General features: G+C 34.3%; 1 protein-coding gene across 1 annotated transcript; it reads right to left on the reverse strand.

Moving 5' to 3' along the window:
- Positions 1 to 314: 314 nt before the first annotated feature.
- Positions 315 to 20456, reverse strand: LOC110450917 (FAS-associated factor 2-like). Its single transcript, XM_021498719.1, has 14 exons — positions 20373 to 20456; positions 17288 to 17356; positions 16113 to 16228; positions 14731 to 14846; positions 14246 to 14275; positions 13427 to 13527; positions 10570 to 10655; positions 9839 to 9930; positions 9281 to 9379; positions 8489 to 8567; positions 7704 to 7785; positions 4808 to 4897; positions 3012 to 3155; positions 315 to 2507 (listed from the first exon to the last, which is right to left on the reverse strand). Exons 1-14 carry the CDS (start codon positions 20427 to 20429, stop codon positions 2328 to 2330), a joined length of 1341 nt encoding a protein of 446 aa, XP_021354394.1. The 5' UTR covers positions 20430 to 20456; the 3' UTR covers positions 315 to 2327.
- Positions 20457 to 20762: the final 306 nt, after the last annotated feature.

Here is a 20762-nt window from a genome sequence, read left to right on the forward strand (position 1 = left end):
ACTTTAAGTTTGAAATAGTTTTTTTAAAATGGCGGCCGTGTCAGCCATATTGGATTTCTGATCGACCAGAAAAATAACAACACTTTGTCAGGACCATAAGTCAATCATTTCTACAAAGTTTCAGTTCAATCGGCCCAGTAGAACTTGACTTTAAGTTTGAAATAGTTTTTCAAAATGGCGGTCGTGGCGGCCATATTGGATTTCTGATCGATCAGAAAAATAACAACACTTGGTCAGGGAAATGTCAGTAACCTTCCCATGAGATATTAATGAAATCCCTTTGCCAGTATTTCAGCTTAAGTTGAAAATGTTAAAGGACGACGGACAAAGACGGATAGCAATAGGTCACTTGAGCTAAAGCTCAGGTGACCTAAAAATTAACAAAACTAAAAGGTGCACAAGAACGTATGCATTGAAACACTAATAAATTCCACTAATGTTACATTATGTATGTAAGGTAGATAACTCTAGCATAAATCCAATTTAGAGTAAGGTAGCATATATCCTTAACTTTTAAGTTAATAACTATGGAAATGATGCTACAATACACTAAAAATCTTGTGTCCTTAAACAATGAGGATGCATTTAAGAGTGGTATTTCACTAGAATGACTGAATCAATTGAATAAAATATCAGAAATCTGCAAATGACGTATAGAAACAAATCTTGTTTACGACACTATTCATAATTAACATTAATTCCTCCAAATATATTACCCATCTATTGATTAACAAGCAATGCCATTTGCCATCCATACCAATATGTACCTTGTTAAGATTTTCTAGAAAAAAAGCCTAAATGCTAAAGCTATAATTTCAATTGATAACATATGACTGTTTGTAAAATTAGAATATAAATAATGTCAAAAAATTGATTTCGAAAATACAATGTGTTTTCTTATGATGTTATTGACAAGACTATTAAGTTTAAATCACCTTGTCAGAGTCAAGTCAGAATCTTGACACCGGTTTATGAAACTACATTTCACAGTTTTGAATGTGCAATCAATACCAGTAGTGACGTGCTTCCTGGATTTCTTTATCCATAATTGTACCAACCATTGATCTCTTTACAGGTTTGGAATAAACAGTATTGAACTTGTGATAGGGGAAAAAAACCAAATACAGATTACAAAAAAAATAAAATCCTCAGGAACCTTTAGAGGATAAAATTGTTTATTCTCAATTCAACAACATAATTTACCCATAGCTTCATTTGAACATTTGAACATGTGAATGGGTAACATCTCTGAACAATGACATAAAAAACAAAAAACTGGTACAAAAATTCTAATCCAACAATGACAGAGCCTTAAGATTGATCAGACCCTTTCACCCCTAGATAACTTTAGTAGACTCTACCATGCATTTGTTGGGATGAGTCCATTATGGTCTACAGTGGTGTAAAGGTTAAAAGAACATGCAAAGATGTAAAAAATTTCAACTGCAGTTTTTATAAAGCCAGCTTACTGAACAAACTGGTTGGATAAGGAAAATAAATTAAGACATTAACTTTTATCATGCGCATGAACTGGAAATTTTACGTTGGATTTTTAACATTATGAACTTCAAATTTTACTATAAAAGTAGCCTTCAATTATACCATAATCGTACCAGTAACTTTAAACTGAATTATAACCTTCAACTTTTACAATAATCGTAACTTTCGACTTTTCTTTTTCATGTGTCACAAAGTGTACAAGATATCAATATAAATCAAACCTAGCCTCCGTTTCATCTCTCAAACTTTTAAATAACAGCTATTCAGCTGAACCCCTCTGTACAGTGATGGCTACATGTACCACAAGAAACAAAAGAAAAAATCAGATCGAAAATCCCACAGCAATTGCTTTTATCGTCAGCTGAACTATTCCGCCATTTAACATCAGACTGATTCATAACCTGAACACAATTTTCACAACATTGACAGAAATTTCTTACAATGATGAAACCATTCTCTCAAATGACAAAACTTACAAAAAACTCTTTTAACCATAGATCTGCATTGTCATAAAATACTCTGTAATAACGACAAATATTTTATGAACGTGAGATTTACCTCTCACCTATTACGTTGATTGGAATCTCACAAAAAAATCTTTTTCAAATTGAAAACATTCTTACATTCGACCGATACAAAATCATCAGGAATTTCTTTCAAAATCGTAACCTTTTTTCCCCATACGTTTCAGTAATCCAACTGGTTATCACAACATGGCCACTTTCAGAACTTTCAACAAAAAAACGTGTGAATTGTTCTTCTCTCACTGACCACATCACACGAGACGCAAAAACCTGGAATAATTTGTAAAATGTATTGCTTCTTTGCTAGGCCTCATTGTCTTGTATAAATAACATCTCCATCTTGCCTAATCCCACCTCCCCAAATGAAGGAGGTTCTGGCACTTCTTCTGTAGGCTCACATGGTAAAGTCCTCCGAGGGAAATTTGTTACTATATGAAAGTCGTCAGGACATTGTTCATGGCAAAATGCAAAATGGTACAGGTGCTGAAAACAGAAGATGAAGTGAACAGGAGCTGTCGTAGAACAGTACAGCTGTTCTATTGCCAACATTTGTGAATCTAATAAGCCATCGCTTGTGTTATAAAAAATAATAATTTTAAAACCCATGTCAGTCACTTTTTTCTGCTTTATATCATCATCACAAAAGAATTTATTTTTTATTTTTTTAGGGGCTTAAAAAAGTTACTCTGCTATAGCCCCCCTATTCTTCGACTAGACAAGCTAAAAAGGATTACATTGTTATATACAAAGTCAATGGTTAAATGTGAAAACCTTTTGCTAACAGTGTGTTTATTTACCATCAGGAGTGTACATTTCTATATTCAGAACACAATCCCACAGGTTGATTTTGATAGTTCTAGTCGCCTGTTCCATATTTTCATGGAAAATATCGAAGATTTTCACTAGCCACAACATAAATCACTTGCCACAAGTGCAGGGCGAGTGAAATTGTATACCCTAGACCTTCCGTTAATAGTGTATGTATACCTTAAGTGAGTCCGACTTGAGAAACCTCCTCTGTACGCGGTCCCCGTGTGGAAGCTTGAGTACGATCTGTACTCGATCCGGATGATCTGCAGCAGGCTCCGGAGGTATACTGTTTCTCAGATCCTCTTTTCTTAGCTCCCTCTCCTGGAATTTGTGAAAAAGACCTTATGTTTGTTCCGTGAGAGCTCCATCTTTATCAAGGAGTACTGACACAAGAAATACTGTAGGTCATTTCCGAGGAAATGATATTTCAGTGAGTCAAACAAGTGATGGAGAAAATATGTTCCGCAGAATAATACAGGCACAAATATGAGCTGCAATGATCAACTTGATAACAGTAATGTCCTGGTGAAATAGGCTGCATGTGATTATGACGATTCATAAACATAAAGAGTAAATAGGTTGTATCACACATATAGTAGTTTTGTTAATGATTTGTTTAACAAAATACACTTGTTGTGGATCAATATGCTGTGATAAAGCCTATTTATTTGACTTTTTGGCACTGTTTATACCAAAATGTCCTGTCTCCTGCTAAAACACAGCGAAATTTAGTTCCTTAGAATGTCTAGATCGTGAAATTATAATCTGTGTAAATCAAATTTCACTCAAATTTAGGATCAAAATCAGGAAAAATTTAAGCCCACGTAAATAACCCGCTATACAGTATATTGTGCAGATGAACACATCCACTTGCAGTGATTTTTGTACTGCCCCTTGCCAAAAAGTGCCTTGTTTTACCAAAATGACCCGATGATCTTGGCTGGGCACCTTTCTGGATTTTACAAAAATATTACTTCATCTTTCGAACTATGCACAGGTCATTGTAAAATTTAGCCAGAAAAACACGAACTTGTAATATCTCCGAAACCCAACTGATGAAAGAACATCACACAAAGACATACAATTAAGTTTGAAGTAAATCGATTCTGCTGATGAATTGACAAGTACTGCAATAAAACAACAAATATTACAACAGAAACGGTAAATGACAACACTTCGTAAGAGCGATTCCATAGTTCATTATGTGGGGGAGATGGGAGGCAACTGTATTAATATATTGTGGATGGTGGGGCTATAAAACCGTTCATACCTGAAATATGTTTCCATACACTAACCCATAAACAATTACACCTCATCGCCTTTACATGGCATATTATTTTACTGGGTCGGACATCACTCAACTATAAAATAAAACATTGTGTTCTCCTGTCTTACTCAAGTTCCTAGACCTGTTTCACCCATTCTTTACTGTTGTGCTACTGTTTTATTTGGTATAATGAATTACATATTACCCTTATTTGGAGGAAAATGATTATCTGTCCTCTTGAATAAGGTAATTTTCCCCAACGTCAAATTATAAGGTTTAGTAAAATAGTAGTTTTGAAGTTTCAAACAAGCCATTCGGATTGATAAATCTTGCCTGTGCCCCGCTTTGACCATCAATGCACATGTCAAGTTTTTAAAAGTTTCAGAGAAACTATTTTACTTAAATGCAAAAACTTGATGTTGATGGAGACGCTGACAAAGTCAATGGACCATGAAACTTAGGCCGCATCCAGTATTTGATGCATGGGTTGAGATTAACTACCTAAGATGCATCTATGTTCCAAGTTTGGTTGGTCTAGCACTTATACTTTCAGTGAAACTAACTTAAACGCAAAAACTGAATGTCTATGCCGCCGTTGCTGGAAAAGCAACACCTTAGTCTCGCTTCCGCCACTTCATTGCAGCGAGACAAAAACTCTTAAGTTTTGGAGAAGTTCTTGAAATTCTGAAGCTACTTTTGATGTTACCTCAAGCATTCTTTGTCGTTCCATCTCTGCATCCACCACTTTCTGTTTTTCTTGTTCCAGTTTCTCTAAATCTCCACGTCGAGTTCTCTCCTACAGAAAAAGTTTTACAAGAAAATCTTCTTCAATGTCATATTCTGTTTGTCAGATAAAAAGAAAAATGTCCTATTAAGCAAAATGATGATGATGATGATGCATGGTAGAAGATGATGTTTGTTGTAAATGATGATGTAAGATGATGATGATCATACATTGATAATATATCTAATGAGGATGATGAACACACTTGCTAGCCCTTCATCCCAGCATGTTAGTGGCCAAATTTAAGCACCCTAGGCCTCTTGGTTATTCAGAAGAAGTTGTTTAAATGTTTTGAACATATTTGACCCCTGTGACCTTGAATATTTGTCAAGGTCATTCATTTGAACAAACTTGCTAGCCCTTCATACCAGCATGTTAATGTCCAAATATCATCACCCTTGGCCTTTTGCTTATTAAGAAGAAGTCATTCAAAGGTTTTAAACATATTTGACCCCTGTGATCTTGAATATTTGTCAAGGTCATTTATTTGAACAAACTTGGTAGCCCTTCATTCCAGTTTGCTTTTGGCCAAATATCATCACCCTAGGCCTTTTGGTTATTAAGAAGAACTTGTTTTAAGATTTTAAAATATTTGACCCCTGTGACCTTGAATATAAGTCAAGGTCATTTATTTGAACAAACTTGGTAGTCCTTCATCCCAGCATGTAAGTGGCCAAATATCAACACCCTAAGCCTCTTGGTTATTCACGAGAAGTTGTTTTAATGTTTTGAACATATTTGACCCCTGTGACATTGAATATTTATCAAGGTCATTCATTTTAACAAACTTGGTAGTCCTTCATCGTAGAATTTTAATCGCCAAATATCATTATCCTGGCCTCTTGGTTATTCAGACGGACGGACGCCGCACTACGACATTAGCTCACCTGGCCCTTTGGGCCAGGAGAGCTAAAAATTATCCATATAGATGTAGATATAGATAGTTTATGGCTACACATAGATCAAAGCATGGTTTGAATGATGACACAGATAGGAAAATTAGACCTTATATTTTCTTCTCAGGCCACAACAATTTGAAAAATAGTTTTTTCGGGAATTACTGCTCTTAAAACATGAAGTAAAGACAAACTAAAATGTCGGCATTTCCTTAGAAACGATAGTCGGAAGAGATATCATTTCTATACTTAGTTTTTACCATGTCTTGTGATACCATGCTTCTATGCTTTTACTTCCTTTCATTTTTTGATTAGTGCTCTTATTTACGCATTGTATGACTTACTCAATGCTTGTCAAATCATCTTTTAATTTTTGCTATATTAGCATATATTCGGTCAATTTTTAACTCATGCCATATTTACATTTATGTATATACTGAACCATGGTTTCTTAGTTTGTTTTCTGCATGTTGTCTTATATATCCTGTTTTTATACCTTTGTTTGTCGTAATAATAGCTCTACAGAGCTAATGTTTCCATTACAACATATACGACTCTAAATAAAAATTCTTGTATCTTGTATAGGGAACATCTCAAAACCAGACATTTTTTTTTTTTTTTTTTTTTTTAAATCTCAATTGAAAGCTTTTTAACTTGCACTGTCAGCTTTAAATGACTTCTTGCTAAAAATTTAACATTAGCTTTGTAAGTTTGTCATGTTTTGTGTATGTTTTGTGTACATGTGTGTCGCGACTAGGCCACCGTAGAGGAGACCGACAGGACGGTGAGTAGGGGTCAGCCATGTGCAACACCGAGAGAATATGTTTTGTATAATTAGTTCATTTTAACTGTCCAAAAGCCCATATACGTGAATAAGGCACAGAAACAGACTGTGGTAAGAACTGTGTATATTTTTATTTCCGGCTTTTATATGTTATTTCGCCCATTGTACAATAAATATGATGGTCATTTGTTCGGGTGGACTAGGATCACTGATGCGTGAAATTGTTGTTGTGTGTTTATAAAGATGTTGAATGCGTTTGTAGTGAAATATTCCTATATATGTTGGCTATAACTATATTTGAGACTATCCTAATATGTATTTTTATCACATACCTGCTGAATCTTGTTATAATAATACAAGCAATTTTAAGACCATGAAATACAACGTTCTGTATTGCACATGAGCAATACGGAATGTTGTATTTACCTACTAGGCGGAACTATTTTTTATGGGAATCCCCTTGTCATTGCGAACTGAAAAGTTCCCGGTATTTGCAAAGAATATCAAAGTTTATAAAATCTTTGTATAAAACTCTACCAAATACGGAAGGTATGTGATAAAAGCAAGACCACACACTTGTGTTTTTCTAACGAATCATAAAGCACTCATTTATTGCGCGGATGTATATATTCACGAGTGCGCGGAGCGCACAAGTGTGTGGTCTTGCATATATATTGTATGTATTGTATATTCAAAGTAGGTAAATATAAGTATATTTATGTGTTGTTGCATATTATTTTTATAATATTGAACATTATAAAGTTGTACAGCAAAATTGAAACCGCTACAGTTAAAAATGGCGACACAGTGACAATTTAAATGATCAATTTAGTGTCAAAAAAGGTGAAATTTTGGCCTTTTTTGAAGCGCAAGAAATACACATTAATACACATTTTCAAAATGGCCGCCGAATTGGTAATTTTTTAAAATTCTTGTAAAAAAAGATCTACGAACAACAGGCATCTAGTTTTTTGACATATTTTTCAGATGCGTGTTTGCTAATAAACTTGATCATAATTTGTTAAATATTACAAAAACCCATTACACCAGATCAAAACGAGACTTGAACGTGATTGAAACCTCAGAAGAGTACATCCTTAATACAGATTCCACTGTTAGAATAAATACTGATCAAAACCTTTTCTTGGTCTGCTCTCAGAGATTCTAAGTAGGCTTCATCCTGTTCTCGTCTTAATGTCTGGGTGAAATTTCTTTCTTCTCTGAAAAAGTTTAAGTTAAATTAAATACTGTGTTCCCCACAACTGCCTTACCAACAGAATGGTAAAATGCTTCTTAAGTAATTTATTAAGATGATACATGTATACATTCATAGTAAAACCACTTTTCTACAAAAAGATCGCCTAGATGGCATGTACACTTGTGGTGATGCCAGAACATTTTTTCTAATGTTGCTTTCACGTATCTTGGTTTAAACAGTTCAGATAGCACAGAAATATTTTGCAATAAACGAATGCACTAGGACCGAAACAGACTCTGCCTGACCAAAACTAAAATTCTGACTATCTCAAGTTAGTTTGCATTATTTCTGCATAAAACAAGGTGAATTTACAGGTATATTTTAGGATATGTTATAAAAAAAAATGTTTATGTGTGAAGGAAGAATATACTATTCTGGAAATATTGATATTTATTTTCCACAAAACTCTGAAACTGTGCATTTTTAGGTCAGATAGCAGTTAACATTCGTCAAGCATTGGTTCCGAACACAAGGTGACTGTTCGAAATATTTGATGTCAAAATAGTGTAAAAATGATTTAATAAGGATTTATATGCGCTATGGTATGCTTTATAATTTAGCAGTCTTGTTTCTAATTTTGAAATCCAATTTTACATTGATATAAACAGGAGAGATATCCAGAACTATCCTCAAATGAATGTTAAATACTGGTATACAATACCCACCTTTCTGCCCTGGCAGCTATAAGTGAAGTTTCATTATCAGTCATCACTCGCTCCAACTTTTCTGTAAGTTCTTGACCATCTGTAGAAAAGCATTGAAAAACGTTTATACTGTGTCAGAATTTTGTTGTTGTTACAGAAACTGCCTAAACTAAATTTATAAGAAACCTTTGTTTTGTCATCATATCACGTTGTGAAATTGGGGATAAGCAAATTTAAACTAATAAATAATTAAATTCTACTATTTCTCAAAGATGTCCTCAACCTGTAGTTTATTTATGGACAGAGTCATTGGGTAAAGGACATAAGGTAATGGAGAAATTTGTTGACTCATTACTTGGTACATGTTGGTATGTATATACATGTATCAATTTCTTCTGGCAATGTTTTACTTAACGACTTTGTTAGTTTTGTTTGTTTGTTTGCGCTCTTCGTCCTATAAATAACTAGGTATGGTCATTTTATAAGGTCGTGCCATGATTTGGTGGTGGAGGAAAACCAGACTACCTGGAGAAAACCCACCGACCGGTGATCAGTACCTGGCGACTGCCCCACTAAGGCCTCGAACCTGCGACCCAGTGGTGGAGGGCTGATGATCACATAGATGTCGGAAACCTGAACCACTCAGCCCCCCCAACCCCCAGCCCCACTTGTGTCGGAAATGTAAATATAATAACAAACACAATATCTGGGTCCCTTTGGCTTCATAATAAAACCTACTTGACTGTACTTGCTTTACATAAAATATATAACTGAAACTTGTAGTATCCTGGAGTAATGGATTGCTGTACTTACCTACTGGTCCTTCTATTCGTGCTACGACGGTCATCTTGTTCTGTCGTAACACAACTAGAGCTAAGAAGGGGTAGGTGTTTTCTCTCAATGCCCTTGATACTTTAAGGGGAAAAAAAGGTATTTTTAATAGTTATCGCACAACTAGAGCTAAGAAAAGGTAGGCGTCACATTTTTTTTTTAAACACAGTGCCTGGAATATTCAATTATAAAAAGCCATATATGTGTGTTGGGGAAGTATTCAAAATAATTAAAACACTCATTCCAAAAATCGACAATTATTTTTTAATTTGATGGATTTGGCGGCCAATGAAGGCCCCAAACATACATATCCCCGGTAGTCCATTTTAACCTCATACATTTCTTTTAGAACAAAACACCTAGTGCATAGTGATTTCATTAATAACATACAATTGAATACCTGTTTTCATCTTGTCTATGTTATGGCTTCCAAATGTATGATTCTTGTAGAATCAATGTTATTTCACTCAAAATGACTCTGAACTGCTTTGAATATTCTTGTTCTATCAAATAAATCAATTCATTCTACCGGATTCTTACCTCTATAACCTTCAGGACTGTTTGTATTACACGCCCAAAACAACACCCTCCCGTTGATGAAATCTCGAACATCTGGATTTCCTAATGTATTTCTGAAAAATAATAACAAGTTATAAATCTTATTTTTCAAAAAAAATAAAAATGTTTGTATATAGGAGAGTGATCTTTTTAACTTTTAACAGTGCTTCATTGAAAATAGCCAAAAGATGTTTAGGGAAGGCACAAAAAATAGGTTAGGTAAGGTAACCAGAAACCAACTATATGTCTTACTTGGCCTAAGTTATCAGAACGTTGATATTATTGCTGTATAGGATAAGCAGGAAAGAACAAACAGGGCCCAAATTCATGAAACCATTCTCATGCTCAAGCCTGAATTCTGTACTCAAGCCAACTTTCTTGTAACTCACTTATATCAAGCTACATGGTTAAAAAGTGTAAACATTGAAAACAGTATTCAGCTTTATCTCTCCATAGCTCTTCCATATCATTGACAAAATGTGATTTTCTAATTAGTTTATCATTGAAACAAAATATTGGGCTTGAGCACAAAATTTGACTTTGAGCATAAAAATGGTTTCATGAATACAGGCCCCTATATCTGTCGCCACATCTGTGATATCTTGGAAAAAAGAACAAGTTCGTCATCAAAGAGATGCTTATCCGCTGGTACACAATACTTTTGTTTGTTTGTAATAGACCTTAAATCGGTTCCATGGTAAGTGGTGACTTACCTACAAAATGAATGTGTATCCTGGTGGTCATCACCATGGAGATATACCAACAGGAACCGTAACTCTCTCTTGGCATCATTCAGGGCCTGAAACAGGTTTTTTAAAGTAAATTTAAAGTTGTGAATTTAACTTTTAACTGCTCTTTATTTTCATTTCAGATGCTGATGTGTATCATGCACAGACAATTCTACACAATCATCTCCAGCACACATGCTGGCATACACACATAGGGAGATATTAGTCAGGTGGCATAGGACTAGTACTGTAGTTAGTGCCTGATAAGGGCTATTCCATTTAAACATACCCCTACCCCACAGACGGCAAAATAAAGAACTTCTGTGCATGGTCGGTGTGCGCAAAAACATGCTTCTGTACCATATGCTGTTCTGGAGGAAATCATTTCTGTTCATGGTCCATTATTGTCATTGAAATTAAATAAAATCTATGACATGGTTGCACCTTTAAAACTTGAGTTCATCTGGTGAAATCGAGTTTGTTTTGTCTTTTTTCCCCTATTTCAATGTCAGGGAAACATTTATCTCTCAACCAGAAACTCAAGCTGGCAGTCTGTCAATGATTAAAGGGAGATAACTTACTCACTGTAACTAAAATCTGGGTTATTCGAAACATAGACTAGTTATATAATCCTCGTGTTATCAGTTTCCACACACTTAAGAAGCAGCCACGATTTCATACTCATATTAAGATAACTTGAATACACTAGAAAGAAATTCTCCACAGTGGCCCGCATGAACAAATGTTTCCTTTGGTATAAAAAAAAATAATCTTTGATCGTCAAATTAATTATCAAAACAAAGTTTGAAATATTTTCACCTTTTTTATTGATTTTTCAATATGTCAGCTTGAACGAATTCATGTAATTGTAAAAAAAAGTAATTTTATTTCTTTAGTTATACATGTCATAGAATCTGTTATCATTTTTTTGTGCGGTCTTATATCGGTTATTTCTCATTTTATTCTGTTTAAAATTGGTGAAAGTTAGAAGTTCATTGCATAACAAGGTTAACGTTTCATTGCAAACAGTGTTTATCGATATAAGAATGTCTCCTTCGCTCTTCGGCAGTGGACAAAAATTGGCGAGGAGATGTGGCCTCATTTAAATATAACATTTTCATACGTTTGTCAGACTACAAAAAAAGACCGGTTCATGAATGAAATGTATCACTGTTTTTTCAGGTATGGGTTCATTTCGAGCCAGATAACAAGTGTATTAAGCAAAACTGCAAATCTATGATTGCTTTTTATTAATAAGTGATTAATTCTTATGTTTTCTGGATGAACTTCCGGTAATTTTTGAGTCAGTTTACAGACGATGGCCAAACGTCTATAATATCCTCAAGTAGTGTCCAGCAGGTCAAGTAGTAACGAGATATAGCTTGATAAAATGTCTGCGCGGAAATATATAAAGCGCGGAAACTGATGACTAGATGATAACGTGCAGACCGACTTAGGACCAGTTAAATAAAACATTTACAACAGCTAAAATTATACTGTATAGTACTGTAACTTCAACGCAGGGGTGTAAAACTGCACTAGCCCGACGCAACCAGATATTCAGCTTGGGCTAGTGAAATTTAGAGAGGCCTAGTGACTTTTTTAGGATGTCGTAACTAACAAAAATGCTTCTGTTCTATTCTATCACCATGAGGGTAACCATGCAACATTTTTAACCTATAAATTCCTGGTAATTTTCACTACAATATCTATCAGAACACATGGAGTCATTCACGTCGTATTGATGATGCAAGACGTTCTGTTGTCTTTCACATGTGTTATGCATGATGGTAGGCACTATTCACAACCTAAATAGCATTGAAAGTCTATACTTACCACCAAATTGGCCCTCTTTGTTGAAAATAATTCTCTTTTATTTGATTTAAGCATGTGGGGTACAGAATTAAAGTTCTCTCCAAAAGTCGGCAAAACCGCCATGTTTGTTTTTCACGCTTTCCAATGCTGAAACCGGTATCCAGACTGATTTGTTGATTGTTTGAATATATTTTGGTTCAAGTTTTCATAACTTTTACATTCAGTTATTAAATAATATAAATTTCAAGTTTGATTTTTTTAGTTTTTTTTTAAGGAAAACATATTCATCTGTAAATGAGATAAAAATTGTGTGATCATGTTGTCAGCTTGATCCATTTTGTATTTGTCAGGCTAGCAGAATTTTATTTCAGGCTTGGGATTATTAGTGTCTTCTAGCCCCGGGCTGGTATCCTCAAAAACTATTTTTACATCCCTGCTGTAAGGACAAAAAAGTAATACTTGTGTTTCCGTTATCATCCGAGAAAAAATGTTTCCGTTATCATCCGCAGAAAAAATAGGGTAGTAGGTAGGCAGGTAGGCACTTTTTTTTAATTCTGGAAAATATTTTTACTTTGCTTATATATATAGAGCATGAGTTCTAACAATAATAGTGCTTATCACAAAATGCCAATATAAACTTAAGGGTAACATTGGGCACAAAAATCTAGGGGCAACCAGAGACATAGAATTCTATGTCTCTGAGGCAACACAAGATTTTTTTTAGTGAAATTATGTTTTTATCGTGGTCTCTATAATTATCAATATGGATTTAAATTGCTTCTATGGGTGGAAATAAATTGCTTCTACGGGTGGTCCTAAAATCCTGAAATATGCTTCTACGCCATACACCTCCCTTGGAAAAAACGCTTCTGTGAGTGGTCCCCCTATAAAAGTTCCTTCCGGGGGGGGGGGGGGGGGGGGGGGTATATTTTACTGGAATAGCCCTAAGGCAGCTCCTGCAATTTCCTCAAAATTGTATTGATTAATGTATATATGCTAATTGTAGGAGTCAACAATACATAATTACCTGGCTGTAAGAACCCCGGTAGAAGGCTGGATGCTCATCACCATACAATTCATTATATTTGGCTAAAAATCTCTCTACATCACCCACAGGATCCGTTACATCTGAACATAGACAAGACACCATCAACATACAATATACTAATAAAGAATATCATATTTCTTTCAGATCCTTTAAGCAGACACATTTCACAACAGAAATTAGGCCCTTTTCATTCATTTAAAAAAAATAAAAATAAAAATCCAATTAACAAAAACTGAAGTGAATTTCCTTCAGCTATATTGATAAAATTAATTACCGATAATAACTTTAATATGTAAATAGTCTAACAGCCGATTGCTTATCAAAAGTTTGAAATTTTGGATTAACATTTCTTGGAACTTTACAAGTTTTCTAATTGGTTTTATTTTTTTCATAATCATTGGTTTTGTCTTCTGTATTGCCATTGGTTTAAATCCTTGAAAGTGTTAGTTTTCACTGGTGAAAATATTATTTTTTTCATATTTTTCACTGCTATGGAAAATGACAGTACCAATTAATAACTCCCCTTATTTCAATGGTAAAGAATATAACAGGCACTTTGTCTGCATACATATTTTGAGACATCTTAATTTCTTTGTTTTTTAACTTAATAAAAAATTAAGCATTTGGAAGTGTAATTACCAGTAATTAAGGAGAATGGACCATATCATCACTTCGATTTGAAATATGTTTAAACGTGACAATTTTCAACTAAAGATTCCAATGTGCATGATACATGTATGATGTGAAGTGTACCTCACAGCATACACAAAATTATTGGTACATTTGTTTAAAACTTACTTCTTCTGGGGTCTGGACGAATTAAACGAACTACAACACAAGACCACAAACTTAGTCATAACCATAGAAAAGAACAATTATAATGAATAAGAGAATTTCTATTTTGTTCAGCACTTATGAAAATATATGCAATTGTGCACAAGATACAGTACATTTTTCAAGTGATTTTGAAAACTAGTTTTTTTTTTGTGTTACTTTGATCTTATGTGAGAATTCGTGATCATTATAACTAATTTCAGACTTGTTCCTGTAAATTTGATGAACCCATCTCTCTGGTCATTACAAAAAGTTTTAACAAAAACCCTGTCAACTCAATCAGCTACACAAATGATTTAAAGGCTTCATTGTTCTTTTGAACGTGGGTTAAGAAAATTTACAGTCAAATTTACAATTTTTACAAAAGGGTTTGACCCCAAAAAACCTATGATTAATCCTAGTAATATTCAGAATATCCATACTGCATATATAATATTTATTATACTTACAAACAAATTTTAAAATGTCTAAAATACTGGTGTATGCAAATCGAAATGGAAACATCACTACGTAATAGCTCCACTGGAAAAATCCCTGTGGTGGTCGTCGGGCTACTGTGAACACTCTGCAAAAATAATGTATCATGAAGTTATTCAAATAGTTGGAACAGGTCATAACAGTGCTTTCAAGTCATCTTCTAGTTGGGGTGTCACAATACGCCAAGAGTGTATTACGATATATTATACTTCATACCGGGAAACTTTCGCCGCAGTTTAACTTTCGACCTTCTCGCCTTCCGATTTGAGGACGAAGTCCACATGACGGCAAAAGTTTAAAAAAAAATTACGTATACGACGGCACATGTTTTGTCACTTTCGTCTACACTGAGCTTAACCTAGGAATGGTATGTGATGCAATTGGGGCCCAGTGTGTGTAATGCAACCTTATCTATCATAATAAAGGATTGACAATTTGTTTTATTTTTAATTATCTAATATTTCAAAAACACATCATTTAGTTACAAATATTTACATGAATGAAAAGTGTTAGTCAGAGAGGCCGTAACGGGGATTTTCCACTGATGTAGGGCGAATTTAACACTGGGCTAATAAGGACTCTGTCGGTGAAGGACGAAAGTTAAACGGGGCGAAAGTTTCGCGGTATACAGTATATTGCAATACAGAATGAATATTTTGCGATATGTATCCTGATATATTGTCGTAGCAAAGATATGCTCGATTTTATAATAAGTTGTTGTCAGAATGTTATCAACTTAATCATATATAATATGGATCACATAGATTTAAGATTTTTGTCAAACCAACCATCGATTACAAAATTAGAACTAATTCCCACCACTATTAAAAGTTTGTTTTATTCTTATTGGCATATCTGTTAGAATTTGTAGTAATTTGCAAAGTTAAAACACCCAGCAGAATGAGATACATAAAAATAAGCTTTTAAGTAATATCGCTATACAGCAATTTTTCATCTCTGTATTGTGGTACAATACAATATACCCGTGTACTGTGATATAACTGTTTTCCGATAAACTGTGACAGTCCTATCTTCTAGACCCTTGAAACAGTCATAGTATTAAGAACACACACACCATTGACAACGTGTCTACGATTCCCTATGGCCAAGAAAGTTTTACTTACATATTTAGTGCTTGATATCTTAAAATTAAGAAATTGTTGGTACACGTAATTAACAAAGGTAAAACAGAAAACAATTCCCACAGACATTCAAAGTCAATGATAATAATCATGAGAATTTCACAATATATTTCCCATATAAAATACATTTATAGTGTGTTTCTGTTTAAAATGAGCCAAATTTAAATCTGTTCTCAGAGAGAATTGGATCTTGCCAGCAGCCAGTGGCTCACCTCTGGTCTGGAGGTTGCAGGTTCATTGTGGGTTGTCGGGGTTCTGCAGGTGGGGGTGGCTCATTGAATACTGATGGTGCGCCTTCTCTCTCATTGAAAGTGTCTTGTACTGCGACCTGAAATAATTTTATTCATTTCTTTGATTTTATTTATTAGACAATGACTCAAGCACAGCAAATTCCACTTAACCACACTCAGAGATCTTACTGACTTTTTATCAAGCAATATACAATGAAACCTCGATATAACACCCCTTAATTCATTTGCCACCTCTTTTACTGCCAACACATTTCAATGGTCTTTTTTCTGGTTTTCCTAAGAATTCCTTTATACATTTCCCTCATTTTATTGCCAACCACCTTGTAACCGCCATCATATTTCAATGGTCTTTTTTTCTTGTTTCTCAAAAATTCCTTTAAACATAAATTTAAAATTCCCACAATTTATTGCCAACAACCTTTATACCCCCCCCCCCCCCCCCAACATCTTTCAACAGTCTTTTATCTCATTTTTTTTATCGTTCCTTTAAAAATTTCCCTAAATTTATTACCAAACCCCTTTATAATGCCAAAATTTCTCAGAACAAATGGTGGCAGTGTAACAAGGTTTTGCTGTATTTCATTCTTCAACTGGAATTTATCAATCTCAAGTGTAGGTCTGTAACAACTAACAATACACTTGGATCATAATTTAATTTAACACTTGATTATGGTAGTTTGATTAAATTATTTTCCATTTAATTATTTGTCACAAACACAGAAGATGAAAATAAAACGTTTCTTTAAGGTGATAAAATTGTTAACTGGGCTTATTCCGTCTTTTTCGTATTGCAGAGTTGTCTGCTCTTGTGAGCAGGTATTGATTGTTACGTCATTAGTTTGTGTGAGAAAATTACGTCGTTTTTTCAAAAAGTAATGACGTTACTCTCACAAACAAATGACGTAACAAGCAATACCTGCTCACAAGAGCAGATAACTCTGCAAAGAAAAAGACTGAATGTTTATAACATGATTTAACCACATCAAACAAAAAGAAACAAAGAATGGAACACATAACATTAACATTTGTACAGCAATTGCCTCTACAGTCAGTGTGAAAAGCGTTAACGGCATTCAATCGAAAATGCCCTAGGTGCTAGAGAAAAGCAATGTCTAGTATTATCATCGTTCGTTTACCTCAATGTCCCAGTTATGTTGCTGAAGGATCTCCTGACATCGTCTTATCTCTTCAATTCCAGAGAGATCCTGTAACAATCAAATTAAAGCATAATTAAAGAATAGATGAATATAATACAAAATGTATATACTCATTGAAAATGATTATCTTTTCTCCCACAACCACTATAGGTTTTCTCACTCCCGAAAGGCAACTCATTGGATAAACCTGCTAGCTAGGAGTTGATAAATATTTTTGGTTACCCACTTACAAGGGTCCTGGACGCTATTTTATTGGTCAATCTTCTAATAATGACGTCAAGTAACAAAAACGATGTCCCTCAGTTGTAACTAGCACATACAATTATTCAATAAGTAAATCCTTTATCTATCGCTTTTGCCTCTTAGTCAGAGATTAAAATTTTTTTCACTAGACTTAAATTCTCAAAAATCATCTGAATTGATAGAAAAACCGATAGCATTCTACCGGCAAATTTTACTCAAAAGAATGCAGTAATGTAATTTGTTTTCAAGAACATTTTGTTTATTTTATAATTGTTTAGTTGTATCTCATAAAATTAGTCGATTTAGTTAATTATTCATTCACCTCCAGTCGAAGAATATTGATCAAGTAAACACATGCTAAACATGTGAAAGAAACGAGTCTTTTGTGCCTGCCCCCAGAAATTGTGAGCTGAATTATTGCACTTGCCCGAACGTTAAAACTGGTTGTCCTCGGCATTATGCATGAGGATTTTTAGTTATAAGGCCTCTGGAATGAACATTTGTAAACAAGCATACTGAGTATTGCTACATGTCCCCTACTGGCCCCCGCTAGCTATTACACTGTAATGATTTATAAAAATGGTGCCCTTTGGTGTTAATTTGGGAAAATGAATAGTATACAATTATGTTGTAACTGATTTTAATGTAACTTTTTTATTCTACATTACCATCAATCATATGTTAAAAAAAAATCAGAATAAATGAATTTCCATGTAAACAGTATATTATATATATATATATATTACATGCACATCTGACACTTTAAGTTCCGTAATGAACCGATTATATTGATTATGGAATTTGTTATATATATATCGATAACGGAATCGAACAGGACAAATCGATTGATGTTTGATTATTATATATCGATCATCAGTCCATCACTGGCTTCAACTTGTCCAGGATTTTGTATTAATAGTAACGGTGACCTTGACCTCAACTCTACAACCCTGAAACTCAAACTTGTCCTGAGATATTATGGTCCATTGGAATTTTGTGAGGTTTGATCAAAATCCCTCAAGGAATGAAGCCGCTAGAGCGCTGACAAGGATTTTCTAAAAAGAGTAAGGGTGACCTTGACCCGACAACCCTGAAACTCAAACTTGTTTGAGATACTATGGTCCTTTGTAATTGTGTGAAATTTGATTTAAATCCCTCAAGGAATGAAGCTGCTAGAGAGCTGACAAGGATTTTCTAAAAATAGTAATCATTGTGACCTTGACCTTGAACCAACAATCCTAAAACTCAAACTTGTCCGAGATATTATGGTCCTTTGAAATTGTATGAAGTTTGATTCAAATCTCTCAAGGAATGAAGCCGCTAGAGCGCTGACAAGAATTTTTCTTAAAAAAAGTAACAGTGACCTAATTGACCCAACAACCCTGAAACTCGAACTTCTCCGAGATATGATTTATGGTCCTTTGTAATTGTGTGAAGTTTGATCCAAATCCCTCAAGGAATGAAGCTGCTAGAGCACTGACAAGGATTTTCTAAAAATAGTAATAGTGACCTTGACCTGAAACCAACAACCCTAAAACTTGAACTTATTCGAGATATTGTGGTCCTTTGTAATTGTATGAAGTTTGATCAAAATCTCTCAAGGAATGAAGCCGCTAGAGCGCTGACAAATATTGGTGTTACTGTACGTACATAGAGGAAAACTATAGTCCCCCCAGTTTCACCGGTAGGGGACTAATAACAGCACATATATAGGACATTTTCCAGATATAGCCGGAAATATTTACCGGACATTCAGACAGGTTTCTCAAATATTTTGCTGATCCGAGGTAAATTTTTTCGGACATTCCTGATTGTCTGGCGCAAACTGCCAAACAGCATTTCTGTTTATTACTAATAGATTAAAATTTATCCACCACATTTTATTCCATTATGGTGAATGCTTTTCTATTTATCTTATTCATACATAGATATGGCTGGTATGAATCATTGAATACAAAATTATGTTTTGACAGAATTGCACTCATGATCATATGTATTGACTATCGCATTTTGAGGTATCATTTGTATTTTTTCAGTCCTATTTGCTTATGACGACCAATTATTGATCATTGACATTGAACTTCGAGAAATGGTGATGATTGATCAAATCCTCTCAAACACTACTCGACAAGGATGATCATACTTAAATACTGGCAGCCCATATAGTTCACTATTCAATATATATGATCGAATCATAGTCATGCATCATAGCAATGAAGACATATTTAAACTTTTAAAGAACAAAACAACACGGATGAGTTTTAGGTAAACGTTTTTAACTACTTGGAATGCTGAAGAACAGTCTGTTTATAAAATAAATGTAAATATGCTGTCAGAGACAGAATATATTGTAATGAAAAGCATTGATTGTTTACAAGATGATTCACAACAGGTCACTGGACATCGATCGAGTTAATATTTCCTTGTATTTGTTCCTCCCTATTTGAATGACATTACAGTTAATTTCCGCAAATCCTGTTGTAATTTCTATATTCCGATATGACGCATACTATAATGTAGACGTCAGCAGTAAAACAAAATGATTTACATATACTATTGGGAGATAAATAGCCTCCAAACATTTGATGTGTGAGCACAAGTAAACAAATTATTGTTAACGATTTATAAGATGGCATAAAAAGTAAAAATTATATGAGATTTTATATTTTGGAAGTAAAAGAGCGTCCCTTGAACAAACTTGGAACTTGTTGCTCATCTACCATCGGCAACGCTTTAAATATTTATCTCATGACCATGTTTTGTTTAAAAAAAATCATCTTTTAGTTAACTAACTAAACAATTATTAGCAAATGAAGGAAACCTGAAATTGGATAAGTTTCTCCGTCTGCTCAGCAGTCAACTCTACGTTGTCGGCCATGACTGTGGATTAAACGCTGCTTCCGGTCTATACGAAGGAAGGGGCATAACTCTACTAACATCGCCTAATGTATACTCAACGATCTCAGACGTTTATGATTTCGTGATTTTGATATGAAGAAATTACGCATTCACATTGATCGAAAGTTATGAAATTTAGTACTTTCTTTAAAATTAGTTTTTTGATTCTCACAATGTTCTTTCTGCAATGCTACACGTGTACTCTCCCTTGCACACTGGCACATCAAAATCGATATCCTTGGCCCATATATTAATATTCATTAAACTGTTCTCATGCTTATACTCAGATTCTGTGCTCAAGTGATTTTTTTAT

This window comes from Mizuhopecten yessoensis, unplaced genomic scaffold (genome assembly GCF_002113885.1).
Source record: "Mizuhopecten yessoensis strain PY_sf001 unplaced genomic scaffold, ASM211388v2 scaffold5547, whole genome shotgun sequence".
Taxonomy (NCBI): domain Eukaryota; kingdom Metazoa; phylum Mollusca; class Bivalvia; order Pectinida; family Pectinidae; genus Mizuhopecten; species Mizuhopecten yessoensis.

Excerpts from the sequence above, each read along its gene's own strand:
- LOC110450917 (XM_021498719.1), bottom strand. The coding sequence starts at position 20,429 with ATGGCCGACAACGTAGAGTTGACTGCTGAGCAGACGGAGAAACTTATC. Across the intron at positions 16,229-17,287 it reads AACATAACTGGGACATTGAG|GTCGCAGTACAAGACACTTT; the intron begins GTAAACGAACGA and ends AAATTATTTCAG. Across the intron at positions 7,786-8,488 it reads ATAGCTGCCAGGGCAGAAAG|AGAAGAAAGAAATTTCACCC; the intron begins GTGGGTATTGTA and ends AAACTTTTTCAG.